The sequence below is a fragment of the Calonectris borealis genome, chromosome 26 (assembly GCF_964195595.1).
Source record: "Calonectris borealis chromosome 26, bCalBor7.hap1.2, whole genome shotgun sequence".
NCBI classification, from domain to species: domain Eukaryota; kingdom Metazoa; phylum Chordata; class Aves; order Procellariiformes; family Procellariidae; genus Calonectris; species Calonectris borealis.
In genome coordinates this window covers 3,414,587-3,434,792 of record NC_134337.1, presented here as the reverse complement: position 1 = coordinate 3,434,792, position 20,206 = coordinate 3,414,587, and the positions used below count along the sequence as shown (strand labels likewise).

General features: G+C 50.9%; 1 protein-coding gene across 6 annotated transcripts in view; it reads left to right on the top strand.

Moving 5' to 3' along the window:
- The first annotated feature begins 1,005 nt into the window (after window positions 1-1,005).
- Window positions 1,006-20,206, top strand: part of BRPF3 (bromodomain and PHD finger containing 3) — a 28,724-nt gene continuing 9,523 nt past the window's right edge. For 2 of the 6 annotated variants that reach the window (XR_012677339.1, XM_075174191.1), the window contains exons 1-9: window positions 5,245-5,522; window positions 6,459-7,861; window positions 8,893-9,049; window positions 10,508-10,639; window positions 12,671-12,799; window positions 13,179-13,491; window positions 14,620-14,886; window positions 15,053-15,556; window positions 17,907-18,000. Coding sequence is in view for 5 of the 6 variants with exons in the window: in XM_075174191.1 (XP_075030292.1) it covers window positions 5,454-5,522; window positions 6,459-7,861; window positions 8,893-9,049; window positions 10,508-10,639; window positions 12,671-12,799; window positions 13,179-13,491; window positions 14,620-14,886; window positions 15,053-15,556; window positions 17,907-18,000 (3,068 nt within the window). In the remaining variant the exon portion in view is untranslated. Of the gene's footprint in view, window positions 1,147-2,897; window positions 3,027-3,841; window positions 3,862-5,244; window positions 5,523-6,458; window positions 7,862-8,892; window positions 9,050-10,507; window positions 10,640-12,670; window positions 12,800-13,178; window positions 13,492-14,619; window positions 14,887-15,052; window positions 15,557-17,906; window positions 18,001-20,206 lie in introns of those variants that run through there. The other 4 variants (XM_075174193.1, XM_075174194.1, XM_075174195.1 and 1 more) reach the window with 4 other exon arrangements.

Sequence of the window (20,206 nt, the reverse complement as noted above, 5' to 3'; positions counted from 1 at the left end):
CTCCGCACGTTAGGAGGCCATCTGGACCTGAACTATCAGACTAGAAAATAAATACGGACTCTCATTATTCCCATCGTTTGTTCAATGTTGCTTGTTTGGGCTAATAGTGGCAGAGAAGGCTGCAGGCTCTCTGGGGGTGCAGCCGGGCTGGACTCTTGGCACCTGGTGAGGCTCCTGCACATTTTCGGGGACCCCATGCCTCCTGCAGAAAAGCAGAGGCACCCCAATGAGCCTGGGGCAAAAATCCAAGCTGCTCATCTCCAGAAGCCTAGGGCCTCCCGGGTGCCAGGCACCCGCCTAGGAAGGGACCCCCGCGGCTGTACCCGAGCCCCCAGCCCGAGGAAGTGGGGGGGACAGTCCCCCTCTGCCTGCCTGGAGCTAGAAGCGGCGGTCGGGAGGCCGCGGCTCCGCGGACACCCGCTCCTCTCCGCCTCGCCGGGCACGGACGAGGGGGGCGGGCGGCAGCTTCCCCCCTCCCCAGCCACGAGGCCAGCGCGGAGGGACACCCCCCTCCCTCCCGTCACCCCGCAGCCCCCGGAGGCCTCCCGCTCCGCGCTGCCCGGGGGTGGGAAGGGACCGGGGAGGGGCGGGCGGTCCCTGCCCGCGGGGGGGAGCGAAGCGCGGCAGCCCCCTCCCCCGCCTGCCCGCTGGCTGCCGCCTTTCCTCGCCGCTCGGCCGGGCTACGCTGCTGCCGCTGCCGCCACCGCCGCCTCCATCTTGTGCGTGTGTCCCCTGCTCCCCCCCTTCGCCTCCACACAGCACCGGGAGCGGCGGGGGCGCTGGAGCGAGCGGGGCCCCGGGGAAGGGGGGGGAAGCGGGGGGGAGGTGAGGGTGGTGGGGGGCGAAGCGGCACCGGGGCCGGAGCGGCAGCGGCGGGAGCAGCGGCGGCAGCGGCATGAGGAGGCGGCGCTGAGGAGGCGGCGGTAGCCGGAGCGGACGGAGCCGACATCTTGTGCCCTCCCCTCCCGCCGCCGGCTGGGTGAGCCCGTCCGCCCCAGGGGGGAGGGGAGGGGGAGGCGGAAAGAGAGGATTTAAAAAAAAAAAAAAAAAAAAAAAACGAAAAAAAAAAAAAAGAAAAAAATCCCCAAAAAGGAGGCGGCAGCAACGGTGGAGACCGCCGCGGCGGCGGCGCGCTGAGGCGGCCAGGTAAAGCGCTGCGCGGGAGGCCGCGACACCCTTCCCTCAGGGGGTCTCTCCTCCCTCACACACCCCCGCGCCGGGGTCGCGGGAAGGTGACCGGGCGGGCGGGAAGGAGCCGGGGAAGGCCGGTGCGCCGCAGCCTCCGGGCCCCCTCCGTGTCCCGTTCGGTCCCCGCGCGACGGGAGCGGCCCGCGGCCCCTCGCCGAGGAGGGGGCGGCGGCGGCGAGCGGCTGGGGAGGGGGAACGGGCAGCGCCGTGTCAGCCGGGCCCCCCCCTTGCCGCCATCTTGGCCCCCCCTCCTCGCGGCGCCCGTAGGGGCCCCGCCCACCTTCTCCCACGCTATTGGCCCAGGCGGGGCCGAGCGCACCCCCCTTTAGACCCGGAAAGCCTTGCGTTGCTATTGGTGATGGAGCTGGGATGAACGGCGGCGACAGCCAATAGCCTTCTGGCGCTGCCAGCACGCTCTCTCGCTCCCCCTCGCCCTGGTCCCTCCCTCCTTAGGGACTTTTTTCGCTCCCCGGGGGGCGGTGGGTCCGCCAGGGCAGGGCCCGATGCTGAGGACCGGCGTAGCTCATCGCACGCACCCGCCGCGCCTTCTCCTCCCCCGGGGGCGGCTTTATTTTTGCCCAGGTCCTTGCTGTGTCTTGACCCAGATCGCTGGCTGCTACTGGCGCTACCTGCAGGGATCCCGTGGCCCTTACTGCACGGGGGAGCTCCTGAGAGGAGCTCCCGGCCGGCACCTGACACAGCTCGTGGCATGTCATGGTTCCCTCAGCTGCTGCTGAGGCCAGATGCAGCTCATGGCATGCCATGGTTCCCTCAGAGCGCTGCTGCTGAGAACGGCACAACTCAGCTCATGGTGTGCCACGGTTGCCTCAGAGCGCTGCTGCTGAGGCCAGGCACAACTCATGGCACAAACCATCTGTTGCTGAGCCCAGACTTTACCTTAAACTTCATCTGCAGACCGACATAATGTCTTGCACCCTCCCCGCTCCGGAGGGAGCTCCCCTCCTGCAGCCTGGTGCATCTCCCATCAGCTCAACTTGGTTACAGAAATATCAGGGGGTCGATAAAGATCTCTGCGTGTGCCGGGGCAGGCTCTGTGTCAGCGGCTCGCTGCGACTTCTGCTGAGCACTGACACACTTCGTTGTAGACGTCAGCATGGGTGTGAGGAGTGTAAACCCCCGGCAGGCGTGTGGGGCAAATATGGGCCTGCGGCAAGCACGGACATGGTGGGAACATGGAGGGACACCGGTGAGGGCGGCAGGAGCTTCGCCCGGCATTTTGGTTGGCGAAAGAACGGTGGAAAGGAGGCCGCGACTGTTCCACGCTGTTTCTTTCCTCTGGCATCCATTGCCTTTATTTTACGGATGCATTTCTTAAATAGCTCCATAGGTGTCCGTTCCCCGCTGCGCAGGAACGGGTTTTAAATCCCAGCAAAGAGTGACAAGCGCCTGCCCAGAGCTGTGTGGCTGCCAGCGCGGGACGGCGACGAGGAGGAACGTCTCCAGGCCTCGTATTTGACTTGGCGTCCTGGAGAGAGGCAGTCTTCGGTAACGCCGGACCCCAAAACTTTTTAGGGCTGTATGAGCTGTAGCCACTGCCGGTAATCATGGTGCACTGGAGTGGAACAAGCGCCACGCTGTTGCCATCTGCTGCTGCCTGCTGAGGTCCAGGTGGCCTTCTCCTCGCTGCAAATCGCTGAAGATCATCATCGTTGGGGGACCTGCTCTTCACTGGGCTCCCCAAGCCATGTTGGAAAGGGCCAGCAAACTCCCCCAGCACCAGCCTTGAGCTCCAACCTCGTGTCCTCTGCAGTTTAGCAAAGAAACCTGGTGCTGGAAAGAAAATCCTTGGTTGTCAGCGTGGGAAGGCTGGAAAAAAGGTCTGGGATGGGAAAGAGGGGTGGGAAGGAGACTGAGGTTTTCTGCGGTGCAAGAGGATGTGTCTGCCCCTCGGAAATGGGCCGACAGTACTCCATGGGTGTAAATCATGGCAGCGTTTAGCCCTTCTTTTAGAGGATCCACTTGTGCTGCATTTTCTAGGGTGCATGTACAGTAGTAGTGATATTGTTCGATACGTGGGTCTCTCCAGTTTTTTTCAGTGGAGCTTTCGACCCCTTATAGTAAATTTAAGTCTCCTGATGATGGGCTTGTTCTTCCTATCACCTTTTGCAGCCCCTGGGCCTCTCTGGCCCACAGGGGTGAAAACCGCTGCTCGGGAGAATGGAACCCTGCCTGAGCGAACTCGTGGGGTAGAAATAAGTCCATCTCTGGTGGCTTTGTGCGTTGTAGGCACGTTGTTTGCTCAGTTGTGCTCTCTAGGAACCTCACCCCCTGCTTCTGGCGCAATACCCAGTGGAAATGGATGACGGGAGGTTTTTGGAAAGCTTTGAGCACACTGTGGTGACGGCGAGAGGACGACTGAACTTTCTGCTTTCACATCAGCAACCTTTGTCCATGGTGGGACAGAATCACTGTGGGCTGAAATAGCATTTAACCCCGCTGAAGTCAAGTCTGTTTAGCATTTCAGTGTGCACGGGTGCTGTTTGCAGAGGGATTCTTTTTTATCCATGGCTGGGAGGTTTTTTCAAGTGTGCCAAGAAGATCAAAACATTCCTAGATTGCTGCTTAGAAGTTTCTGTTGTTGCAGACAAGGTCGCGGCGTTCAGCTCAGTGTGTCTGAGTTCGTTTCATTGCTGCTTTCAAGGTATTTTGGAGGTGGGTAGCTGTGTCTCTCCTAATATCCAGGTGCATGTCTTATCCCAGGCACTCAGCTCTCGCTGGCAGCAATTTCCATGCCGTTTTAGATGCTTCTGCATGGCGCTAAGTAATTGTGTGTTTTACAAATGGGTTGTTTTATGGCAGTTGGTTGCTGTGGTGGAAAGCCCACTTTGGGTAATTTCTCTAGACAATATACTGATTGTTTCACTAAAGCAACAGGAACGCTGTACCCTTGTTTTTCCTGTCAACAGGTAAAATAACCTGTCCTTGAGGTGCTTGTTTTGCTGAAATTTGCTCGTCCCTCAGCACTCCCAGCAATCGGCTAATGCCTTGTTTTTTCCTAAACACAGTATTAAATATGAGTGTGGTCAGCTCATGCTAATTACTTTATCTTCCAATATCTTTTTGCTCACATATCTTTTTGCCTCCGATACCTTCTTTGCTCATAACCAGCCTGAATTGTAAGGGAGCTGTTTGTCAGCAGGATTTTCTGGTTTTTTCGTTTGATGATCAAGTTGCCTTTATACCCTTATGTTAAAAGTCTTTTTTCCTACTGATTGAAGCTATTGAGACAAGTGCAGTTGGGTGTCTGCAGTCTGCTGATCAAGTGGCTGATTAGAGTTTTAAGGCAAAGGTCCTGAAATTCATGGTACTGTGGAAATCGTCATCTGAAATTAAATTGTGCCTACAGGCTCCATCATTGTGGGTGTGCGTACTGAAACCGGCACCCGCAGCTTATTTCTGTGAATGCAAAGGAGACTTCGGAAACTTTTCCCGAAGTCTGCTTGTTTCTTAGGACACATGTTGTATCATGGCTTAGTCTCATGGTTCACAGAGCCAGCACTTTCAAGAGAAATGTGGTGCTCCTGGAATTTGTTCCATCTTTCTGGAATAAGCTCGGGACTTCTTGTAGGTCCTGGTCCCGTGAGATGCTGCTTGCTCTGACTCACACGATTGAGGGTTTGTGGAGCTATGTCCTTCACAGAGCAGAAATAATGCAACAACTACGTACAAATTACGGGTTTGTAATGTGTTTTCTTGTCTGTGGGTCCCACAGAAAGGGGCTGAAAGTGTGGATTGCTCTAAATAAGGGTGAGGTGCTGGTTCAGGCCTCTGCATAGCAACAGATAAGCTCTGGGCTGACTTATCTTCTCGGGGAGATTTTACATTTGCTTTTCTTTGTCTTCTCTCTGTCTGTTTCAGCCTCAGCCCCTTTCTTCCCATAACTCATGTTCCCATCCCTGACGCTGCCCTTCTCGCTTGCATTACTCACTTGGCTTCCTCTCCGCTTTCCCTCTTTGCTGCCTCCCTCCTTCGCCCTCAGATCGCCGGGCTCCTGCCTCCACGTCTCCATCCTCCCCCAGATCATCTCGTCGGCTCCAGGCTTCTGCTCCGCTCCCCCTTGACGGTCACCTCCTTAATGTCAGGAGCCGACTCTCAAATAATTATCTGGGTTGCTGATTAGCAGTTTGTGAGGGCAGAGCTGGCTTGGGCTTTTAGTTAAGGCTCTGAGCGAATACCATTGCACAGTTCCTGATGCAGTCCAGAAGCTCTTACTGCTGCCCTGCTCGTACCCCCGTGGACTCTCCATGCAGAACCGGCTCAGGTGCTTGAACGCGGACTGTGGCTCCAGAGGGGCTAACGCTGAGCCAGAGCTAGTAAGTCCATCTGGATCCATGCTGCTCGTTCTCATGCTCATTCGCCTTCGCTTCCTCATGGATCCCACCAAGGAGCAGAAGGGATGCACATCTAGCACCCACTACGTTGCTCAGTTCATCCTCTGATTCTGTTTGGGCTTTTATGACCCATTTTGCATGTTGGGAAGGACATGGTCCATTCGGTGCACACTGTCTGGAAAGTGGTTTAAGGAACAGCTACGTCTGCGAGAGAAGTGAAAGCAAAGCTGGAGGATGATTTTTCATTGTGGGACTTTTTGCATCCGCAATGTGGGAAAGGAAAAAGTGGTGGTGGCAGCCCTGAGGTGGGAAACTTGGAGCAGCTCCCTCCTGGACTGAGGGAGCACTGCTAGTTTTCTCATATGGAGCTCAGTGACAAAAAAAATTGGGAGCTGCTTTCACGGGGCAGGAACAGTGCTTTCCTTTCTATCTGGAAAACATCCAGGACATTTTGTGTGCTGTTGGGGATATAAAAGAAAAGTCACAGGCAAAAGAACAGAGAACTCCTCCTTGGCTTGTATGTGAACGGTGCGAGCAGGTGTGATAAGTGCTGTTTGAATTTGGGGGGATCTGAATGGTTTGCTGAGCTGAATGCACAGCAGACTGTTTGGATGCTATGCTGTAAAATATAGTTCAGCTCTTCTCATCTGGTGGTATGGGGGTGTATACATCTCCTGCCATGCAAATAGAGAAGGTTGAAGGGTGCTGGGCATTGCTGTGATACACATTGCAAGAAATGGTTGATATACCCATTACCTGCTTGTATGTAAGAAGGTGAAGAGGCTTCAGCAAGCCTGAAATTGCTGGAGTCTCTAGTAGAAATGTTGCTCTATTGCAGTGCTGAGTGAGTTCTTGAATCTGTGTTGCTCCTTGCTTGTCTCCTTGGCTTATGCTGTCCTCTGTCCTGTTTTGTTACAGGGTCTCTGGACCGCAGTGATGAGGAAGCCTCGGAGGAGATCCCGGCAGAACTTGGAGGGGAGGCGTTCTCCCTCGCCCTACAGCCTCAAGTGCTCACCGACTCGGGAGACACTGACGTACGCTCAGGCCCAGCGGATTGTGGAGGTAGACATCGATGGGCGGCTTCATCGCATCAGCATCTACGATCCCTTAAAAATCATCACGGAGGACGAGTTGACTGCCCAGGACATCACAGAGTGCAACAGCAACAAGGAAAACAGCGAGCAGCCCCTTTTCCCTTCCAAATCTAAGAAAACACCTTCCAAAGGCAAGAAGAAGGAGTCTTGCTCCAAACATGCACCAGGGACGTCTTTACACTTACCCCAGCCCAACTTCCGTGTGGTGGACTCCTTCAGCCAGCTAGATGCCCCTCCTCTCCCTGCCGCCTACTACCGGTACATTGAAAAACCTCCCGAGGACCTTGATGTAGAAGTGGAGTATGACATGGACGAGGAGGATCTGGCGTGGCTGGAAATGGTCAATGAGAAGAGAAGGGACGATGGTTATGGGACAGTTTCTGCTGACACTTTTGAGCTGCTGGTGGACCGGTTGGAAAAGGAGTCGTACCTTGAGAGCCGGAACAACGGGGCTCAGCAGTCCCTCATCGATGAGGATGCCTTCTGCTGCGTCTGCATGGACGATGAGTGTCACAACAGCAACGTCATCCTGTTCTGTGATATCTGCAATCTGGCTGTGCACCAGGAGTGTTACGGCGTGCCCTATATCCCCGAGGGGCAGTGGCTTTGCCGCTGCTGCTTACAGTCCCCTTCTCGCCCTGTGGATTGTGTCCTTTGCCCGAACAAAGGTGGAGCCTTCAAGCAGACCAGCGATGGCCGCTGGGCTCACGTGGTTTGTGCCATCTGGATCCCAGAGGTCTGTTTTGCAAACACTGTGTTCCTGGAGCCCATTGAAGGGATAAATAACATCCCCCCGGCTCGGTGGAAGCTCACATGCTATATCTGCAAGCAGAAGGGCATGGGAGCTGCTATCCAGTGCCACAAGGTGAACTGTTACACTGCCTTCCACGTCACCTGTGCCCAGCGGGCTGGTCTCTTCATGAAGATCGAACCCATGAGGGAGACCAGCATCAATGGCACGACATTCACCGTGCGCAAGACTGCCTATTGTGGGAGTCATTCCCCACCTGGGATGGTGAAAAAAGGGTCTGCAGCGGCTAGCGGTGAGGGGCAGGAGGACACTGTGAGGGAGAAGGGAGAGGAGGAAGTCAATTCTGGCCCTCCCAAAGGGTCTCTGAAAAAGAACCAAGTGAAATTGAAGCAGAAGATCAAAAAGGAGGCTGGTGACGTGACCAGTGAGCGTTCATCTGTGCCCATGGTGGCAGTCGCACAAATTCCCTCTTACAGGTGAGTGTTGTAGGTGGATGGGAAGGAGCTGGACAGCTGGACAGGGTCTGTTTTAAGGACTTGGTCCCTCTCGTTATTGACCTTGGAAGCGCTGTCTCCAGTCAAGACCTAGCAATAACTGTGTTCAAAGCATGCTCTGCAGAATCATCCCTGACCAGTGTTCTTCCACGTGAGTGTCACTGGCACACTGGTTTTCCTGCTTTGCCAAGCAGTCATCCCAAACTGTCATGTAACGTAGAATCCGTCGTGGTCCCAAATAGCAAACACCCATCAAGCATCCAAATTTACATAGATGGCTGTGAACGTGTTTTTAAAATACTTCAAGTTGGAAGGCAGATAGGGGTCATCCTGCTATTAAATTTTTTTTTAATCTCCTCATTTCATAGTTTCTTAATTCCTCTTTTTATTACTGAGCATGTCAAACCTGTCAGTGTTGCAAGCAGCTTTGAATTTGGCTGTGTGTTTTTTTCTTCCAGCTCTCTCTCATGCAGAACTAGGTAGTGCTGAATTTTCGTTTGGTGCCTGAGAAAGTGTGGTGTTGTGTTGCTGGTATTTTAACAGATAAGCTGGGAAAACTGCTGGTAAGGCACCGTGTATAATCTGATGAATGGTTTGAAAAAGTTAAAATAGGTGCTGTATTATTCTTGGACTCCTGTCACATTAGTTTCCCAGACTTCAGCTTAATAACATCAGACTTAAATGACCCCCAGGAAAGTTCTTGGCACTGAAAGTGGTTTTGAAATTAAGGCTGGGAGCCGAATTGGTGGTTGCGTACTTTGACTGTGCTGTGGCAAGTGCTTGGTGAGAACTTCCAGCCAAACTGCTACTGAAATAGGGATATATTGTGAAAAGTAGGCACATATGTCTTCGCTGTGGGGAGATCCCAGATTGTACCAGTTGCATGTGTAGTTCAGAGTGTGCATTGACACAACACCACAAAGCTTTGTTGGGAAACCTGATGGTATCACCAGGGTCTGCAGAGTCACGATGGCTCTGCAGTTGGCTCCATGTCACCTCTTTGCTTCCTTTAGGCTGAACAAAATCTGCAGTGGCCTTTCCCTCCAGAGGAAGAACCAGTTCATGCAGAGGCTCCACAACTACTGGCTGCTGAAGCGGCAGGCGAGGAACGGGGTGCCCCTGATCCGGCGCCTGCACTCGCACCTCCAGTCCCAGAGGAACGCGGAGCAGGTACTGGTCCCCAGCTGAACCCGCATGGGAGGACAGAGAGCTTGCATTCTGGGGGAGATGTGCTTGATGCATGGCTGGGAAGGGGAGTGAGGGTGAGAGGATCAGAGGGTGACCTGATTGAAGTCTCTTTTGGTCTCCTCTTGGTACGCTCATGCCTGAAGAGCTGAGTTAGTACATCAGTGGGATATCCATCGTGCCACTAGAATTGGTGTTGATGAACCAGCAGGTAAGAGTTTTTCCCCTGAGTCAGGAAACCCAGGATTATGCAAGGGTGTGATGGGCCCTTGGTGGACTGATCTCTTAGATGAATCATACAACCACGTTCCTCACGAGTGATTAAAGGTCCCCTCCTCAAGAAAATGGGTGTTAGCTCCAGAGTCCTGGCCAAATTCCAGTTTGGGTCATTCTTCCTGCAGCTTCAATTTCCGACCCTCCCATGCACATTCATATGGAAGTTTAGACATAATCATCAGCTCTGGACAACTTTGCTTCCTCCTCTGAGCTGGCGTCCAGAGTCACTCAATCTCGATGTTATTAAACAGCACTGCGTTTGGCACGAGAAGTAGTTGGTGAAGTAACGAAGCAGTCAGACTCTACCCTCTAACATAGCCTGTCAATAGGCATTGTGCACGTTGTGCACGTATATTTTTACTGTAGCTGGAGGAATTTGTAGGCTTTTGGTTTGTATGAAGACTGCTCTGGGTGATTAATAAAAATAATATTTCCCACTCATCAGTCTGGAGCTTGGGGAAGTGCAGCATTTCCTTGGTGTATTAAGTTGGCAATTTACCGTAAGTAAGTTCTTAAAAACAAGTGTCCTATAAATATAAACCATCAAGATCTTGTGAAGCAATTGTCCTCTCTTGGTAATCATGCGAAAGTATATGCACTTCAGTGATATCCTCAAAACCATTTGAAAAGCTACAGATTTAGGAGAGGAAGGGTGATTGCGTTGCGAAGCTGCTGAACTGTGTCTTGGAAGGTGTGAGCTCATCTCCCAGCGTTGGCTGTTCCTTTGTGTTTTGGCGAATCTCTTTCCGTGGCTCTATTTCTTATTGGTTATGAAAAGGATAATAATAGCTCTTTTCTCCTATGCTTTTTGCTCGCCTTGCCTTTACACTGTAAATGCTTTGGGCTGCCTCTTCGATGCACAGCAGCCAACAGAAAGAATTTCCAGCCTCTCTAATGAACTTGGATATAAAAGCAGGGAGGGTGTACATGAGCATGCACTGAAGTGTGTTCCCAGAGTGTAGTTACAGTATGATTTAGGCCTAACTTTCACAAATAACAGAAAATCCGGAAAGGCTGATGTTGTGTTTGTTAGACAGCTAAATGCTGTAGGAGACAAGTAGACAGGAGGACGACTGTGAGAGCAATTCACAGGGGACGCCTAGAAAGACGAGGAAACGCAGGAAGCCGGTCGTGTTTTTCATCTCACCCCACTGTTCTGTCTTACAGAAGGAGCAGGATGAGAAGACCAGTGCAGTGAAGGAAGAGCTGAAGTACTGGCAAAAACTGCGGCATGACTTGGAGCGGGCACGGCTGCTCATCGAGCTGATCCGTAAGAGGGAAAAACTCAAACGGGAGCAGGTAGGTAGTGTTGGCTGTCAAGTTCCTGCACTTGGCTTCGGTCCCGTGCGAGCACCCTGTGCTGCAGGAGGCAGAGGAGGAACATGACAGTTTTTCTTGAGCCTTTTCCTCTTTTCGTAGAGTCTGACTTTCGGATGTGCGGAGCAGTTCTCTCTCCCTGTGTCAGTCACAGGCTCGCGCTGCTCAGCCTCTGCCCTCAGAACTGGTGCTGGGCTGCAGGGTGCTGGGAAAATATATTTGCATAACTAACGGTGGATTTGATTCCTGACCTACAGCACCCCTTCTATTTCTGGGCACGGACCAGGTGTTTTGCAGGGTAGAAGTTTGATCTCCTTTAATGTTTATGTCAGGAGTTTGGTTACACCTACTCCAGAGAAGAGGTCTAAATCACAATTCTGCTCTGCATTTCGAAAGCTAAAAATTCCTGTGTTTTGCCCTCTAAGTACATTTTTGAGAAGACACAGTCTTAAGATGGAGACCATTTACTGATTTCCTCTTTGATCTGTGTGCACCGTTACTTCCCGTGCTTGCCAGCTTTGCCTGTTGAGGGTCTTTGCTTGCCATACCTGGTTGGACGGTGCAGCCACAACTGTGCTCTCTGGCACAAGTACTTCAAGGACAGCTTCATGAAAGACTCGCCCTGCGCACGGTGAGCTTGCACGCGTGGCCTCAGGCGTTGCCTGGGTGCTCTCCCTGCTGCTGGGCGCTCAGGCTGTCTGCAGGGAGCCAGGCAGAGGGAAAGCAGCATCCTCTGTGATCACAGCCCCTCTGCAAGCTCTTTTTTTGTGGCCAGAAACTGCCCACAGCTTTTCTGGAGTCTTTTTGATGCCAGCACTCGTTTATTTGCTACGTTGTCCCTGATTTACAGCAGTGGCTCAATCCTGCTTGCTGTGTGGACATATTTTAGGTAGGAGGATCAAAAAAAAAAAATCACTCTTGGGCTTTGTTTCTGTTTGCTTTTGATATCTTGATATATGCATATCACAGTTGACTAAATCCATAAAAGCTGCTTGAAACTATGGTGTGCTTTATAAAAGGATAAGATATCACAGAAAAGTGTATCTAGTTGGAGCTCTATCCCAGTCCGACTTTTAGCTGAGTGAAAAAGGATGCTCTGGAGTCCTGAGTCTTTGTTTTGGGTTTCTTTCTTGTTTTGAAGGAAGGGTGTCGTCTTTGTATCCGTCTTCATTCATTTTCTTATTGATGCTGTCTTGTTGCTGAGCACATCAAATACAGTTTATGTAAACAGACTTGCTTTCTTCTGCTGCTGAAGTGGTTGATTTAATGACATAATGAGGGATTATAGGATCAAAGAAATTAAAACGTTAAAGGAGAAATAAATACTTCTATCCTGTTCCAGTATCCTTTGAGTAGAGTGTCAGTGTAAGAGATCAAACCGGTGCTACAACTTGTTTGCTTGAAATCAAACAGTACTAGAGACTTCGTAAGGGATGTAAGAAACTGTATTAGGAATTTGCAGACATCTAACCGCTTGTTGTTTGGCTTCTGCCTTGAAGTGTGAGAGCTTATATCTTAAACTTTGTTTATGCTCTCTCGTCTAATTATGGATGTTGTTGTTCATGTAAAAGCCTACATGCTTTTAACTTTTGTATAATGTTGCTAATTGGCATAATAATGTCTTGAGGCAAGGAGTTCTACAGGATAATTTACCAGGCATGAAAAGCTGCTTCCTGTTTTCATTTTTAGTTGTATTATCGTTTAACTTTATGGGGTTTCCTCTTGTTTTGGCTTTATGAGGTTGAATAAGCAGGAGTTCCCCATACAAGAGGATTGGGCTGCGTGGTTAGACTCTGCAAAGTGCTGTCTGCTAATGTGCATCCTGCGCATGGGGAGCACAAGGCGTTTGCCAGAAATTCTTCAGCAGTGAGTCTGCCAGACCAGTGGTATGATGACCTGACATTTCCACCACTGAGTAGGGCTGGGGTGATGATTCAGGAGAAACCGGAGGGAAACACCACTCGCACACCCTGGCCTCGATAACTGTGCTCATCCCTGTTTTCCCGATCCCAGGTCAAGGTTCAGCAGGCTGCTATGGAGCTACAGCTGACCCCTTTCAATGTACTTCTGCGCACAACACTGGACCTGCTGCAGGAGAAGGACGCTGCCCAGATCTTCGCAGAGCCTGTTAACCTGAACGAGGCAAGTCTCTTTCCTGGAGGTGTCTAACGGGTTGTAGATGAGGTATTGCTGGGCAGAAGCTCATGTGCTGTCATAACCCTGGAAGCACAAACCACCTTGTCCCAAGCTGCTGGTGGACTAAAGAATATCTCAGAGAGGACTCACAATGTGGGTAACCTTCCAGGCCAAAAAAAGGGTATTGTTTTCTGGAAGCTTCAGCACGTCTCAGACAAGTCATGTTTTGCAGAGCCAGGATGTGTCTGCCTTGACTGGGTGACACAGAAATGAACTGCTGGCGCTGCCCCTTGCCGGTGGAAAGGGCATTAAGAGTGCTTGTGATGGATGCGCTCTAGTTGGCTAGTAAATGGTTTTTGTAATTGTACAGGTTTTATATGTTTAGGTTCCAGATTACCTGGAATTCATTTCCAACCCAATGGATTTTTCCACCATGAGGCGGAAGCTGGAGTCCCACCTGTACCGAACATTGGATGAGTTTGAGGAAGACTTTAACCTTATAGTTACCAACTGCATGAGGTATAATGCTAAAGACACGATTTTCCACCGAGCAGCTGTCCGGCTCAGAGACCTCGGAGGAGCGATATTGCGTCATGCACGGCGGCAGGCTGAAAACATCGGCTTTGACACTGATGTGGGGATTCACCTGCCCGAGTCACCCAAAACTGAGGACTTTTACCGCTTTTCTTGGGAGGATGGTGAGTGTTTATTAACCTTTATTTTTTCAAGTAAATCATCACTGTGTTCTTTGTTTCGAGCATATCACTCAGCCTGCATGAAAATCATAGCCGTCACTCAGCATACAAGAATTTTCCTGTCCAGCTATTTGGTTAAGCATATATCTAACTCCTTCATAGCCTCCAAGAGCAGGATTTCAGGTGAGCCGGGCACTCAGAGCTAGGTGTAGCATAGCTCCAGCTCTCCTAGTGCACGTCTGCCTCGGAAGAGCCTCGTGACTGCCCGTGCTGTTTGATTTGTGCCATGGCTGTAGTAGTATAAACTCGGTATTTTAAAGAACAATCCAAGTGGATCTAGGATTTTTTGCTCTGAGGAGAGCTCATATATTTCATTGTAAATTGGCAAGGTATAGAGCAACTGGGTTAGATGGAGCACTGAGGGCTGGGAGGAGGTGGTGTGGGGTTAAATACTGGAACCCAAGCAGTCCTTCTAGCCGAGACTTTCCTTTCACAACGTGACCACATCCATTCCCGTAGCTGTCTTGAGATGCAGCTCCAAAGCATTGGTTGAATAACTTGGCTAAACTTAGTACAGAATACTGCTGCCATCCAGCACGCAGAGCTCGCAGTCTGCAGTCCGTTTCCTAAACGTTGCATCCCTTTTGGACGCAGATGGACAGTCTGTTATGAAATTTGTGTTGGTGTACGATAGCGCAGCCCTCAGCTGTCTGCCCTGCTCCAGCGGATGCCAGCCCTTCAGCAGAGCCAGAGGAATGGCAAACATGTTATGTTTTGGCCAGTTCTGTTTGTGGTCTGATTTTGTCATTTAATCTGGCAATGAAATAGGTTTCTGCCAAGGTCCTGGACTGTGAGCTGTCTTGTGTGGGTGCAGACACATGTTCTTTTACTGTTGCCCCTGGGACGGTAACGGGAACGGGTAGTGCAAGTTAAATCAGCTGCTCTTTACCCAAAGGAAGGAAGTCCGAGCTCCAAGATTAACAATTCCTAAATCCCCGAACTAAAGCAGTTGGTTCATGAATAGCAGCAGTGGGAATGAGGCATGGCAGTGGTCCCAAATGCAGGAGTGGAGTTCCCTTCTTCAAGAAGCCATGCTCCTTCCCTTCACTGTTACGCTCTCTTTTGATGCAGTGGATAACATCCTTCTCCCGGAGAACCGGGCTCACCTCTCCTTGGAGGCCCAGCTGAAGGAGCTGCTGGAGAAGCTAGACATGGTGAGCACCATGCGGTCCAGCGGCGCCCGGACGCGACGCATCCGGCTCCTGAGACGGGAGATCAACTCCATTCGGCAGAAGCTGGCCCAGCAGCAGAACAAGACCATGCCCAATGGGGAGCCTGTGCTGCGGGAAGAGGGGCTGGAGAAAACATCAAGGGAAGGGGACGAGGAAGGGGAGAAAGGTGAGAGGTTGCAGCAGGATTTTAGCTCCAGCTCTCCTAGTGCATGCCAACAGTCAAGACCTGCTGTTTCTTCTGTCTCTGGCCCTAGTGAAAGATGGGGATGGCTGTTGGTAGTTTCGGCAATAACTCTTTCTAAAATGTTCAAGCAGATTCTTTATTCCTTTAGCAGATGATGCCAAGCCCCCGCACCCTCCCACCCTGGAGCCCACAGGACCTGCACCCTCCCTCTCAGAGCTGGACTCTCTGCAGGACCCTCCAACCCTCAAACCCATCAGTGAAAGCAAGTCCTTGAATCAGCTGCAGAAGAGGGTGATGTCGGACAGGGAACTCTTCGACAAGAAGGCGCTGCAGCGGGAGAGCCAAGCCTTCCAGCGCCTGCTCAGTGACAACGGCCTGAACGGACTGGCCTTACCGCCTGCAGACACCCCGGCCAGCCCCCCCTTCAGTGGCGTGGGCCGACGGACATCTGTCCTTTTTAAAAAAGCTAAGAATGGGGTGAAGCTGCAAAGAGGCCTGGACTGCTCCCTGGAGAACGGGGAGGACCACGGGCAGAGCGGGCAGCTTTCGCCCTCCCGCCCTGACGGGGAGCGACAAGCTCGGAAGCGGCCGCAGAGCAGGACCTGCAGTGAGAGCGATGGAGAGAAGTCGCCCAGGCAGGCAGGACAGAGAGGTAATCCCTTGGGATTTCTCTTCCTTCTGTACCTTTGGAAACTGTGAGATGGGGCTGAGAGAGTGGGAATCCTGGGGCTGAGTAAAAACATCTGCATCCAAACTACTCGCCTGAAACTCAGTTTATGCTTGGGGGAAACATGGTCCCCATAACCAGACGTGCCTGAAGAAAGCTTCAACTCTTCCACAGATTTCTAAAATAAGGCAGACAAGACATGTCCGTAATGAGTTGCACCTCTCTTCTCCACTGACTCTACATGGAGTTTCTGGTAACTTAGTTCAGCTCTAGACACCCCCGTTTTAGACATTTAAAGGTACCAAGATGAAGCCCAGGGAGGTCACAAGTAATTCTTCCCTTTACCAGTCAGCAGGGCTACTGTAAGAGAGAGTTTGCCATTTTTTGTAGGGCAAGCCAACCAACATGCCCAGCTGCTTGCAAAGCTGTTGAATGGCCTGGCTGGAGACTCCGGGCTCTCCAGTAAGGGCTGAGAAGTGTTGGCATTCCTGCCCTCGTGGAACGGTTTGCGTTGGCTCGGCCACTCTTAGGGGTGAGAGTTTCCTGCTGCAGAAATGGGGCATTCGGTTGGAAGTGTGCAGCTGACCAGTACCGCAGCACCCATGTAAGATGAGATGTTAAACATTACTTTTACATCAGCTGTACCCTCAGTTCTGGGGCATAAATAACATTAGGGGGAATACCGAGCAGGTTCCTTTTCAAATTAGATCTGCAAATGAGAATAAGCAGCTGAGATGAAATTTGGAAAGACACAAGGTGAAAAGGAACATCTGAGTGACAGCAATGTGATTTCTTTTTAATTCTGTGTTAACGACCATCGTGGGACAGTTCCCATCTGTAAGGCTTGACTTAGCCCATACCTTAAATATTACCTTAAAGTTATCTGGCTGTCAGAAGGCTGCTAGCAAATCGAGAGTGGGAGGAAAACAATTGCATGTGGGGATTGACTTACCAGGACAGGTGAAAGGAAACACAAATGGCTTCTCCAGAGGGTTGAGGGACTCACCATCATCATCTGCCAGTAATTAAAGCAGAGAGGAGTTGTCCACAATGGATACAGGTCAGAATGAGAGGCTGAAATTAAAAAAGGGAAAATAAAGGCAGGGTACTGGAAAATCACTGATAACTAGGCAGTGACATTTTTCCTCTGCTGAAGCAGCTCTGCTGGCTTTTTCCTATGAGTTGCAGCACTGCTTTTGTGATTCAGCTCCTTCCACCGTTTCAAACACAATTGATTTCTCCTAACTGGAGGGAGTGTCTGGTGTGCCGAATCTGTGTTACCGCAGGAGCAGGTCAGCGTGATCGGGATTGTCAGAACAAGGTGTTTCCCAGACATGTGCTCCTTGTGGCCATTCCGTATTTATAGCTGGAAAAACAATAGTGGCCTTGGCATGAATTTGCCCTTTGTATGGCTTTTGATGAGCCCACGGGGAACCTGGGGGCGATGGGTCCCTGGATGGGGGAAGGCCGTGGTCATCTGGCTTCTTGCGCCTGCTCTGGGCTCGGGGATGCTCTCGGGGCATTCCCTGTCCACCCCTGCCTGTCCCTGGTTGTGGCATCTTGTCTAAGCTGGGAGGTGATCCCAGTTCTCTGTGTAGGTATCCCTCCGGTGCACAGAGCAGGAAACCTGGCAGTGTAAGGAAAAATTCCAACGCTGTCAGCATCTGGGGCAAATAAGTGAAATATTCCACTTACGGCTACAGTGACATTTGTACCGGCTGGAGAGAAAGGTGGTGGGGAGCCGCCTTCTACCCAGGGGGAATTTGCTTCCTCAGTGTCTGCTCTGTCCACTGGAAAATCTCATTTCCAGAAATTGAAGCAACGAGTTTTTCCTAGAGCAGTTTTCTCTCAGCATGAACCTGTAACTGTATAAGCTGTGGTTTCATATGCCTGCTCCCACGGGCAGGGACCAGCCCGGCAGCCAGGCCCGGGGTGAGGCAGGGAGAAGTCCGTGGCAATCAGCATGAAACCTCCGTGTCTTTTCCAAACGACATTTGAAGCCAGACGAGCAAGTGGTTCATTTCCTGACCTCTGGCCTTGCCCAGCGAGCTGGATGCTGCATGGAGCTCTCCTATACCATCCCCGGGCACTTCTCCGGTACTTGCGTCTTCAGAGACAGCCTAATTTTTCACGTGTTGGGGGTAGAAATACCTTTTATTAGTCACCTTTTGGTGGCAGCTGAATCCGGGGAACTCGGTGCAGAATTTCCCTCTCCGGTTGAAGTACTCAGCATTTTCGTGTCAGTCATGGGACAGTGACCCTGCCTGAGTCTTGGTAGCATCTCTGTGTCTTGCTGCTGCTTCTGTGGGCTGATTCCCGTTTGTCTCCTCGGCAGGAGTGACTAACGGCTTTGTGAAGCACGCAGAAAGCGGCTCTGACTCCGAGTGCAGCTCTGGCCTGGGCGGCGGACTGGTGTTTGAAGCCTGCAGGTAAGTGGCCCGTGCGAAGCTGTTCCCCAGAAAACCGGCTCTCTGGATTAATCTGCCTGGTTTTATCGTTCAACTTCTTTGTTTAAAACCCAGCCCAAGCTGCTACTTATTTTGTGTGTTGACCCTGAAGACAAAAAGCTTCTCAGGTTCCATCCCATCCTCTTAAGCTATAGGTCCCAAAAGCAGTGCTTGATTTTTCAAGCAAATGGGTATCTGTTACACTTCTGTTTCTCAATGCATACACGTCCTCTCTGCTGATGCGTATCTTCTTGCGGTTCTTGAGAGCCAAAGCTAGAAACACCTTGAGCTCAAATGTCCAGTTCAGCACTGCAGGTGAACTTCTACGACCTACTGAATTGCTGCTTTCTTCCTCTCAGAGGTTTAAAAGCAGAACTGGGCACTTCAGACTGAACAGGACTGAACAGACTTAAAGCAAACATCTGTCATCTTTTGGTTAGATGCAGTAGGCATGCATGGGTACCATATCCATTTTCTGGTCTTATCTACCTATCCAGCCCTCCTAACACTGACTCAAGTCATTTCACAGCCCTTTCACTGCATGGTAAAACCTGTATGGTGCCAGAATCATGTTTGCGTGAGTTGTGAGTGGCAGGCTGCGAACGCTTGACCTTGATGGCTAAGATCGTCCAGGACAGGCAGAAGCAAGACTTTCTTAGGTGATATTCTTAGTAATATTTTTGCTACCTTGAACATGTCATTGCCCTCTGCTTGTCTTTGATGACCCTGAGGGTGATGACCCATCACTAGAGAAATATGTTCAGACATTTTATGCTTCCTCCCAATGCATGTGCTCAGTTAGTCCTGTAAGACCTCAAGCTTGCAATGTCAGTTGGGCACTTAAAATCCTAAAACTCCCCATGCACTCCCGATCTCGGGACGGAGGCTACAGTTTAGAACTAACGGCTGTGTAACAAATGATTCTGCAGCAGGGTTGAATCCCTAGAGCATTTTTTAAATGAAAAATTCGCTCTGCTATGCAGAGTGATGCTAAATGTTAGCTGTCAAAAGAGGTGTATAATTCTGCAGTTGTAGCTAGTTTGATTAGTGTTTCCGTTATAAATCTGTTTGCAAAGGCTTTCGTGACCAGGACAAGGGGCAAGGCCCTGGGTTTGGAGGAGTAATTTTGGAGTGAGGGCTTTTCCCTGCAGCAGAGTGATCCCACCTCAACAGTCAGGTGCTGGGCAGCCCGAGGGAAGCACGTGGTGCCCGAATAAATTATCTCGCTTAGGACATGCTGAGCCCCTTGGAGGCGTAGGACCTCCGGCTCTTCTCTGAGATGGGAAACCCACCCACTTCTTCACCTCTCCCCTCTTCTCTGGGCTGTGTGCCCAGGTCTTCAGCTCAGTCATTGCCTCTTCTGTAAGCCTGATACTACCATGACCCCTGCGCAGATCTCACAAGAAGCTACTGCAGTAAAGGTGAGGAGCCGCATCGAAGGGAACAAAAAGGAGAGACCTGGATTTGTGCACAGTTGTAGTGTCATTTAAATGAGGGCCCTTGAGTCATGCAGAAATCCATGGGGTGAGGGCTAGGAACCAGAAACTCCCTTCCAAACCGTGTCTTGGCTTCATGGCCCCACTATATTTGCCTCCATTTCTCCATCTGTAAGTGAGGGAGACAAATCTGAATTCACAGGGGAGCGTGGGGACTTGCTAGTTGATGTTTGTATAGCACTTTGAAGATGAAAAGTGCGATGTAAGTGCTTATTACAATAATCGCAAGCAATTCACATAGCAAAAATTACATTAGAGCTATGTGACACCCACAAAACAAGGAATTAAAAACAAGCTGATGTCTCATGGATAACTTGTACAATTATTCTATTTAGGAACAGCTCTGTTTACTGCTTTTTCTCCAGTCTTTCTTTTTCAGCACCAAATTAACTCAGAATGGGTTGCGTATTAGAAAATTGTAAAAGAAAAAAAAAGAACTACAATAAGTGAAAAAATGTGATTGCTTGAGGTGGAGATAGTCCATTTTCTGAAATGTTTCTAGTAATGAGGTGAAAGGACGTTCAGGACATGGGCTGATAGAGTCCAATTGCATATATATTGGAATTGTGTTGGACGGCGGCTCTATCGTCTCCGAAGTCTATACACAACTGGGTGAGCTCATGCAAGCTCCAAGCATCACTGCATCAGCTCTCCAGTCTTCGCTGCGTTTCTTACTCATGTTCATAGCTTGG